This window comes from Arachis ipaensis, chromosome B04, assembly GCF_000816755.2.
Source record: "Arachis ipaensis cultivar K30076 chromosome B04, Araip1.1, whole genome shotgun sequence".
Lineage (NCBI taxonomy): Eukaryota > Viridiplantae > Streptophyta > Magnoliopsida > Fabales > Fabaceae > Arachis > Arachis ipaensis.
Window position 1 is genome coordinate 131,817,151 of NC_029788.2, and position 9,608 is coordinate 131,826,758.

At 33.8% G+C, this 9,608-nt stretch overlaps 3 protein-coding genes across 6 annotated transcripts in view; all 3 read left to right on the forward strand.

The window, feature by feature from the left end:
* Positions 454-4,852, forward strand: LOC107635612 (disease resistance protein RPP13). 2 transcript variants are annotated; one of them, XM_016339129.2, is made up of 3 exons: positions 454-572; positions 725-1,250; positions 1,864-4,852. In XM_016339129.2, the coding sequence occupies exons 2-3, from the start codon at positions 757-759 to the stop codon at positions 4,499-4,501; spliced, it is 3,132 nt and encodes a 1,043-aa protein (XP_016194615.1). In that variant the 5' UTR covers positions 454-572; positions 725-756; the 3' UTR covers positions 4,502-4,852. The 2 variants fall into 2 exon arrangements, with proteins under 2 accessions (XP_016194615.1, XP_016194616.1); XM_016339130.2 differs by having other exon boundaries at positions 502-636.
* Positions 5,287-5,787, forward strand: LOC107637440 (TMV resistance protein N-like). The gene has a single exon (XM_016340852.1). The coding sequence runs from the start codon at positions 5,287-5,289 to the stop codon at positions 5,785-5,787; it is 501 nt and encodes a 166-aa protein (XP_016196338.1).
* LOC107635614 (protein NSP-INTERACTING KINASE 1-like) overlaps positions 7,072-9,608 on the forward strand; it is a 3,166-nt gene continuing 629 nt past the window's right edge. Inside the window, exons 1-8 of one of the 3 annotated variants that reach the window (XM_016339133.2) lie at positions 7,072-7,235; positions 7,804-8,084; positions 8,185-8,317; positions 8,446-8,517; positions 8,634-8,777; positions 8,882-8,953; positions 9,068-9,127; positions 9,247-9,344. In XM_016339133.2, the coding sequence (XP_016194619.1) occupies positions 7,928-8,084; positions 8,185-8,317; positions 8,446-8,517; positions 8,634-8,777; positions 8,882-8,953; positions 9,068-9,127; positions 9,247-9,344 (736 nt within the window). In that variant the 5' untranslated portion in view covers positions 7,072-7,235; positions 7,804-7,927. Of the gene's footprint in view, positions 7,236-7,287; positions 8,085-8,184; positions 8,318-8,445; positions 8,518-8,633; positions 8,778-8,881; positions 8,954-9,067; positions 9,128-9,246; positions 9,345-9,608 lie in introns of those variants that run through there. The other 2 variants (XM_016339132.2, XM_021122220.1) reach the window with 2 other exon arrangements.

A 9,608-nucleotide genomic window follows, 5' to 3' on the forward strand; every position in this document is an offset into this window, starting at 1 on the left:
CATATTCTATATATATTTAATTTATATTTTTAATATTATATATATTAATGATCTTAATTATTTAAAATTTTATATTTGTTTTTATATATAATTTTGACGTAAGACATAAATAAAAAATTTATAATTTATTAATAGATAAATAATATATAAAATTAATTTTTTTAATATATATAAATTATAATTTATTAATATAAAATTATGAAACAAATAGGTCTTTGACCTTTTGTCCGGACATTTTTGTCTCTGACTATTGAAAAATACTTTTAAGTTTCTGACCTTCACAAAATTTAGACGAATCAGCTCTTGACAGAAGCATTTGGACGGATCATTTCTGACAGAGGTATTTGAACGGAGGGACTGATCCGTTCAAATTTTGAGAAGATCTGAAATTTAAAAATATTTTTCAATAATCACTACAAAAATGTCTGCAGAACAAATAGGTCTCCTTTTCTCATATTTTTATTATTTGGACTAGCTGTGACAACTCGGCTCACTTCTAACCCTCCTCTCAGCCTGGTATCTTTAAGATAGAAGACTTGTATAGATAGACTCTCCAAGTCAATCGACACCTGGTAAGCAGCTGCTCCGTATAGCAAATAAATAATGCATAAAGAAGCGATCTGAAATTGAAGTATTGTATGTTTAATTTTCAATTAATTATACTAAAAGAAACCTGCTCCGAGTTTATATTTGGTTGTAACTACTCTTGTGATTATTATTCCAGTTACGATTAAGCGTAGCGTTAAAGACTGTTACATGGCAGCTTCACCATCAGATCACGATTCAACAGCATTGTCATATTTCAAGTATGATGTTTTTCTGAGCTTCAGAGGCCACACAAGATGCGAATTCACAGACGCACTCTATCATGCTTTGGTCAACAAAAGAATCGAGACTTTCAGAGATAGCGAGAAGCTCAGAATAGGCCAGGAACTGGAAGGTGCTCTTGTTGAAGCAATTGAAAGATCAAGGATGTCAATTCTTATACTGTGTGACGAGTATCCAACTTCCAAGTGGTGCCTTGATGAACTCGTCAAGATCATGGAGTGTTCCGGCAACGGAACAAAGCGACCGGTGTTACCGGTCTATTTCCGTGTGGCAAAATCAGATGTGCAGTTTCAGAAAAATAAGTATGAAACAGCCATGGCTGCTCATGAAGAAAAAGGAAGAAACAACCACAAGTTGGAAGCATGGAGGTCAGCGTTGTCTGAAGTAGGCAAGATTTATGGTCAACGCTGTGATCAGAAAACGTGAGTGGTTACTTACTTTTTTGTAGACAATGCTTTCTAAATGTTTATACTTTATACATGCTTCTGAATTCTGATTGTCAATTGTATATGATCATCACAGTTTGATATAGCGGTAATTACCTAAATTTATACCAGTTTGTTTCTTTTAAAAATAATATAAAAAAACATTTATAAAATAGATTAAGTCTAGATGTTATATCTTTATTTTTAAAAGTTTAGTTAAAAGAATTTCCTAGAGAATTACTTACTTTGATATCCAAGAGACAAAATTTTGATTAAACCCAATTTTACTGAGTTTACTCAGATATGACTTAACAATGAGTTAATAAGACAATAAAGAAAGAAAACTTATGATTTTCAATGCATTAATAATCTATTTAATATACAAAAAACTTTATGTTTTCTATTAAAACATTCCACTTCCATAAGTGCTTATTAAGTGCTGTGTTATTGGGACAGTGTTTTTTTATTATGTTTTGATCTTTGTTAGTTCCTTTGTAAAAGCATCTCAATTATTTTGCTATGATTCTCTTCCTTAATAGTAGTATATATATTTGTATAAAAGAGGAGAAAATTAAACTAAAAAGAAAATGTTTATGTATGTTCGTTGCAGAGCATGGGGTGAGGCTATTGACAACATTGTTGAAGAGGTCACAAAAAGACTTCCTCCTTTGCCTCTGTATATCGACCGTCCACTTGGATGTGATTCTGAACTTGAGGAGGCAAAATCACTTCTAGAGATTGGTTCTCATGTTACCTGTTTCATGCTGGGAATTCATGGAGATGGTGATGAAATAAGCAAATTTGTTGCGGAGCTGTATAACAAGATTAGGCCTCACTTTGTAACTGCAAGTTTTCTTTCCAATATCAGTGAGAAGACAAATGAAAGTGGTGGTGGCCTAGAACATCTACAAGAGACTCTTCTTTCTGAGATGGGAGAGGAGGTCAGGACTAAGATTGGAAGCACATTCAAAGGATCCTCTGAAATAAAACAAAGACTAGGCCGAAAAAGAGTTCTTCTGGTTTTGGATGATGTTGATAGTATACAACAACTGGATTCACTAGCTAGAAGAACTGATTGGTTTGGTCCTGGTAGTAGGATCATTATAACAACAAGATATGAAGATGTGCTAGATGATCATATTTTGAACAATGGTGTTGAGGTTAAGAAATATTGCATCACTGAAGGAAGTAGTTCTACTGTGAAGGAAGAAAATGTAGTGGGATTGGAGAAAGATTTTGAAATTGTGATTAATCAACTCAAGGAAGAAGATTCTCCTGGGAATGTTGTTTCCATTGTTGGCATGGGTGGGTTAGGAAAGACTACCCTTGCTCGAAAGATCTACAATAGCGATGAGGTGAAGATGTTATTCCCTTGCCGTGCATGGGCAACTGTTTCCAAGGATTACAGTGGAAAGGAAGTTTTTAAAAGCCTTCTCAAGTGTCTGAAGCCGTCTGCATCTAAATTTGAAGATTCAAGCAGTGAAGAGGAGCTAAAGCAGAAGGTGAAGAAATGTCTGAAAGGAAAAAAGTACTTGGTAGTCCTTGATGATGTTTGGGACAGTAAAGCATGGCGCACTATAAAGAATTGTTTCCCAGAAAACAACAATGGTGGCATGATACTAGTAACTACTCGTAATGATCAGGTGGCTTATGTTTCAGAGTCAAAGAAACCTCATCACAAGCTTTCCTTTATGGATAAAGAAAGAAGTTGGGAACTGTTTCACAAGGAGGTTTTCTGCAGAAGAAATTGTCCTCCTGAGCTAGAATCTATTGGCAGATCAATTGTTGAAACTTGCAAGGGTTTACCATTGGCTATCAAAACCACAGCTGGGCTTGTTGCAAAGAGGGAGAGGTCAGAGGATGCATGGGAAGAAATCATGAATTTACTGCCTTATTGGAGTGTTGCTGATGAGGATAGTAGTGAGGAGATGATGGAGCTTTTGAAGTTTAGCTATGATGATTTGCCCAACAAAATGAAGCCATGCTTTCTATATCTTGGGGTGTTTCCTGAAGATGAAGAGATTTGGGTGAGAGACTTAATCCGTCTATGGATAGCAGAAGGGTTCATAGAGCCAATCCAAACTGGAAGATCAAAATCACCACCACAACTTGAAGATATCGGTGAGCAATACTTGAAGGAGCTAGTGGATCGTAACTTGGTACAAGTGGCGAACAGGAGGAGTGATGGCAAAGGCGTGAAAACATGTCAGATCCATGATCTCTTCCGGGAATTGTGCATATCAGAGAGCAACAAACCGGATAACAACATTAAAAGTGCTGGTAGACTGTCCTTTCCTGGGGATATAGGATCCTATTCATGTTTAGTAACATGTAATCAATCATGCACTTGTTCCTTGTTCGTTTATGATGGTACACGAGAGTGGCCACATTATATTCCAGAAGATTGCCGAGTTAATGTGATATATTTTGCATATGGGTACACATATCTAAATGAGTATTTGAAGGAGTTGGAAAGTCTCAAGTTCTTGAAAATGTTCCTCTGTGAATCATACGAGTTATGTAAGCTTCAGAGTTTAAAAACGTGTCATGTGATGATCTTTAAGAAAGACCTAAGTATTGGGAGGTTAAAGCAACTGAGACATCTTCGTTGTGGAACTGAGTTGAATTTATCAGTAGATGAAGAAGTAGTAAAAGATAAAATGCAGAATCTCCAAACACTATGTTATGTGTCTGCCGATTCACAACTAGGGAGCTTACTCGACAATGGTTGCTTTCCCAACCTGAGAAAACTGGGTGTAAGTATAAATAAAGACCAAGGTTCAGCTGACGAAAACTTAAGGAGCCTGTACTGCCTAAACAACCTACGTAAGCTGGTACTTATATTTGGAGATGGTTGTGTTACATTAGATAGAATTGCATTTCCTTCAAATATTACCAAAATTTCCTTGTCAAGCTTTAAAGATTTGAAATCTAAAGATATGAATACCTTGGGACAAATTCCCAGCCTTCAGATTTTAAAACTGATATATGGAAGCTGTGAGGAAGAAACTCTTAATTGTGGTGCTGCTGGGAGCTTTCTGCGGCTTCAATTGTTTATCATGGACAGTGTGGATATCACATGTCTTACATCAGAAGAAGGTGTGATGCCTCGCCTTCGCCGTGCAGTCTTCTATAACTGCCCTGACTTAAAGGAGGTTACTAAACAAATGCGTTCATTGGGTAGTAACTTGGAGTTTATAGAATATGATGTTAATCATCGTTTATCTCTTGGGGGTAGTAACTTGTAGTTTGCAGAGTATGATGATGATGTTTGATCTCTGAGGCATTGACTGTCAATGTCTTGGTGCTATTTAATTACCTTTTGATGCAAGTTAGTTCTTTTCTATATGGTTGCTAAGATGAATCATTCTAACTTGTGGTCCTGTAATGTAGTGTGATTGTGTGAACCTGTAATATTACACGGTTTTTCTTTCTTCTCCTTTTTTTCCTCTGTATTTTGTTATTTTAATTCCTTGAGCACATTTGTATTATACTTCTCTGTCACATTGAACATGCTCTGTTGAGAGTGTGAGTGACATGTAATCTGCCTTTGTACTATAAACATGCACAAAATTACCAACAAGAACAGCAATTGGAGATGATAAGTTTCTAACATTCCTTACTCTAGGCATGATATGAAGTAAACAATATAGTATTCACTTTCACTATATCTGTCTATACTATATACCAATTCTAACTTCAAACTCTTTCCAATTGTAGCAAATTGAAGGGATGAGAAGTAGTTAAAAAGAAGAGATGGCAAGAAGTTGATTATTTATTGTATGTTAAGACTAACTGAATAGAGTTTGTACTAGAAAACCAACTTGTCATAAACAATTATGTCCACGTTCATCTCACACTAATATTAATTTTAATATCAACTTGTTAGAAGTAAGGATTAAAATATCAGTAGTTTTTGCATGAAATATGTTTGTTGGAGCTGAAAGAATATAAGATTAATTAATCAAGTTTCTCATATCATTTGTAGAGTACTCTTGGTTATTGCAACTAAAAACTTGCAAAGATTGTTAGCATGGGAGGTTCATCATCGTCAGATAAAGGTGCAGCAGTATCATCACATTTCAGGTATGATGTTTTTCTGAGCTTTAGAGGCTACACAAGACTCAGATTCACAGACACACTCTATCATGCTTTGATCAACAAAAGAATCGACACCTTCAGAGATAGCGAGGAGCTACGAATAGGGGAGGAGCTCGAAGGTTCTCTTCTTGAAGCCATTGAAAGATCAAGGATGTCAATTCTGATACTTTGTGATAAGTATCCAACTTCGCGGTGGTGCCTTGATGAACTGGTCAAGATCATGGAGTGTTCGGAAAATGGAAGAAAGCGACTGGTGTTACCAATCTATTTCAATGTGGCAAAATCAGATGTGCAGTACCAGCTCAATGAATATGCAAAAGCCATGGCTGCTCATGAAGAAAAAGGCAGATACAATCACAAGTTAGAAGCATGGAGGTCAGCTTTGTCTGAAGTAGGCAAGATTTATGGTCAACGCTGTGATCACAATACGTGAGTATAGACCTATACATTACTCTGATAGTCAATTTTATATTATCACCCATTTGATATATAAAGTAGCAGTATAGACCTATACATTATGTTCATCTGGATATTTCTTTTTATTATGTTTTGGTCTTTGTTAGTTCTATTGTAACTTTGTAAGATACGATTCTTTTGTTTGATAGTAGTTTATATATTTGTTTAAAAGAAAAGAAATTAAAATAGAAAGAAATACATATTTAATTTCCACAGCCACATAACCAATTTCCTCTACTCATAAATTGAAGACCAAATTGCACATAGAGTACAGCAAAATCAGAATATTCTAATTTACTCTCTCTCTAATTACCAAGAGCTACTTACTGGTCAGTAAGAAGTGCAAGCTTTTCAGGTTCATAATAATTAGTATCACAATTCATAATATCATCTCTTCCTACAGAAATTAGCATATGTGTAATAAATTAAAAAGATAAGTATAATTCTTCACTTAATAAAACAAAATAAAATTCATGCAAATATAGAAGTAAAAAAAAAAATGTTACAAGACCACATGCAACTGCAATGTCAGACAACTGAACGTGGACTCCATGGCCTACCATTCATTAATAATTTTTGTTTTTTTCTATATTTGGGAAGAAACCAAATAGCCAAATATTCACACTGCAAAAATTATTCCAAAAGGAGGTAGCTAGATGGCTAGTAATTTATGAAATAATATAACCAAACAAAAGTGACATTGAATTTTTAAGACTAATTCTGCATACTAGTAGGTGAAGTATTAAATTACCATGACAAAATCTCAGGATACAAACCACTAAGAGAAAAGGTTTTATTTATAGACTCCAATATGTTTTAATAATTCTGAAGCCAGAAATTTCAATGCTTAGGAATCAAACAAGGCTAAATAAGCAAATACATTTCATGATTCCTCCCTCAATCTACTTTAATTCACTATAGTTTGATACCCTCATATTAATAATAACATGAATTCTAAGACATTTTCATTCCATAGTCAACAAACAAACTACAATCTTCACTGGAATTTGTCCTTTAAGCTAAGAAAACAGGGCATTGAAGAAAAAATAACCAAGTAAAATTCAATAACAAAATATCAGATCTCATATACTTGTTGTTATTTTTCTATTTATAATATATTTATGTAATTTTATATTGGAATGCATTAATTAAAACTGTTATTTTAAAAGTACGATATGAATATAATAATAGCCCTATATATATAATATTACCCAATTAACATTTTGTGCTATATATACTAAATAACAAATAAACACCAAGATATAAACATATAGAATGGGTGGGGAAGGACTAATTAATAAGACTTCTCATACTTCATTAAGCTCTTGATATTGATTTATTAATCATCTTCATCATCAATCATCAAAAGTTTAATTTCCATACTATACATGTGAATTTAAATTCCTTTTACATTATAATAATCAGGTATTGTCATATAGATAAAGTTTTTATTTTAAATATTTATATGAACTTAGAGATAGTAGCATCTAATTAGATATAAGTTTATGAATTATCTCACAATACATAGAATTAAAATTTGTCAAGATGCACTTGGTTAGCTAGGCCTCTAATTTCTTATTAGTTTTTGAGGGAAAATGTATGAATTTAATGTGATCAATGAATTAAGGAAGATTATATAGAGGGTTTCTGACTTTCTGGTATTGGGTATAGTTAGGCTTCATTCCTTTCACTTCAATTTTTGGTATATTGGAATCAAAATGTGGCCTAAGGAACCATGCATGAAAGAGGCACGAGTCTCTTTCTTTCATTGTCTTATTTTCTTATGTTGTTTGATGGGAATAAAGTTTCTTCCTCCATACCCATCTCCTAAAAATAGTGACAAGCATGCTAGATTAAGTTTCCATTTTATACTTTTTCTTTTTCTCTTTGGTTCTGATGACACAAGATTTTTGGTGAATGAGATTCATTATTCTGGCATGGAAAGCATTGATATTTAGTTTCTTTTCTTATTTTGAACATCATCATCACACAGTGTGAAGAAAGAAGAAACAACCACACTCATATCTGAGAGAAGTGAACCGTTGAAAGTTTCAAAACAACTTTATCAGTTAACGTCACTGTTAATTCTTCAAGTACTTGTCTATTGTAACTGATCCATGGAAGCTCCAATTTCAATGGGGACTCCAAGAGGAAGAGCAAGTGGAAGAGGAAGAGGAGGAGGAGTTCTTCTTCTTCTTCCATGTTCTGTTGCATTTTTCTTGTTTTTTAGCACTGCAACTGCTTTGCTTTCTCCCAAAGGAGTAAACTTTGAAGGTAAAACTTGAAACTTTCCTTCATATATGAGCTCAGTATGCAGAATTATGAAATGGGGTGGTGTCTTATTTCTCTATATATCTATATCTCTTTAATGCAGTTCAAGCTTTAATGGGGTTAAAGAACTCACTGGTGGATCCTCATGGTGTTTTGGATAATTGGGATTCTGATGCTGTTGATCCTTGTAGCTGGACTATGATTACTTGTTCTGCAGAGAACTTGGTGATTGGATTGTAAGTTTTTTCTTCATAATCTTCTATTTGAAGTAGAAAAACCAAAACAAGTGTTGAAGTACTAGTTTCTTTGGTTCAAATTGATTAAAATGTTTGCTGAAAATGAAGTTTGGTTTTGCCTTGTGTAGGGGTACTCCAAGTCAATTTTTATCTGGTACTCTTTCTCCAACCATAGGAAACTTAACCAGCCTTCGGATTGTGTAAGTAATTAATCACAATCAGAAAAACACTACAGTATCATTAATTTGATGATTGAAGCTTACAAATTTAGATGAGTGTTCTGGTTTTTTAACTGCTTTTGTGTTTTCTTTTTCAGGATGCTTCAGAATAACAACATAACTGGACCAATCCCTTCAGAGTTGGGAAAACTACCTAAGCTTCAAACTCTTGATCTCTCTAATAACTTCCTCAGTGGTGAAATTCCCCCCTCACTTGGTCACTTGAGAAGTTTGCAATACATGTAAGCTCATATTATATCATATGAGCTATGATTTTTGGAAGCTTATAGTCCTTGATTTTAATGTCTAACTGCTCAAGAGTTTAATTTGCTTAAACTGTTTTCAGGAGGCTCAATAATAACAGTCTTCATGGTGAATTGCCAGAATCATTGGCTAATATGACACAGCTTACTTTTCTGTAATATTCATTGAACTCTTTCTTTGGTTTCTTTTTGTGTATTAATAATTCTATTTTTAAAGTTTTCTCTTATTCTAATCATGGTTATCTTGTTTTTGTGATTATCAATTTCAGTGACTTGTCCTACAACAACATCAGTGGCCCTATACCAAGAATTTTAGCTAAATCCTTCAAGTAATAAATCTCTTTTTCTTGATTATATGGTGCATTTGTTTCTAATAGGCTTCAAGAAACCAAAAATTCAGTACTAACATAAGAGAATGTTCTTATTTTTCCTGTTAATGTTTTTTCAGCATTATTGGAAATCCCCTTGTTTGTACAACTGGAAAAGAACCAAACTGCCATGGCATGACACTGATGCCAATATCCATGAACTTAAATGGTACCGAAGGTAACAATAAGATCTCTCAAGAGTTTCATCTTTTTTACGAATTATTAATTGTGAAATTGTGTCATTGTTTTCATGCTGACATCCATAGTTGTCAGAACCGAACCGATAATCGAATCGGTCAAATTACTGGGTCACTGGATTACTAGTTCAACCGGTGGGTCACTGGTTGAACCGGTTGACTCGGTACTATGCAAATAAAAAATAAAAATAGTCAAAAATTTAAAATTATAATTTAAAATACATATTTTTACTAATATTTTAAGA

Excerpts from the sequence above, each read along its gene's own strand:
- LOC107635612 (XM_016339129.2), top strand. The coding sequence starts at position 757 with ATGGCAGCTTCACCATCAGATCACGATTCAACAGCATTGTCATATTTC. Across the intron at positions 1,251-1,863 it reads CAACGCTGTGATCAGAAAAC|AGCATGGGGTGAGGCTATTG; the intron begins GTGAGTGGTTAC and ends TGTTCGTTGCAG.
- LOC107637440 (XM_016340852.1), top strand. The coding sequence starts at position 5,287 with ATGGGAGGTTCATCATCGTCAGATAAAGGTGCAGCAGTATCATCACAT.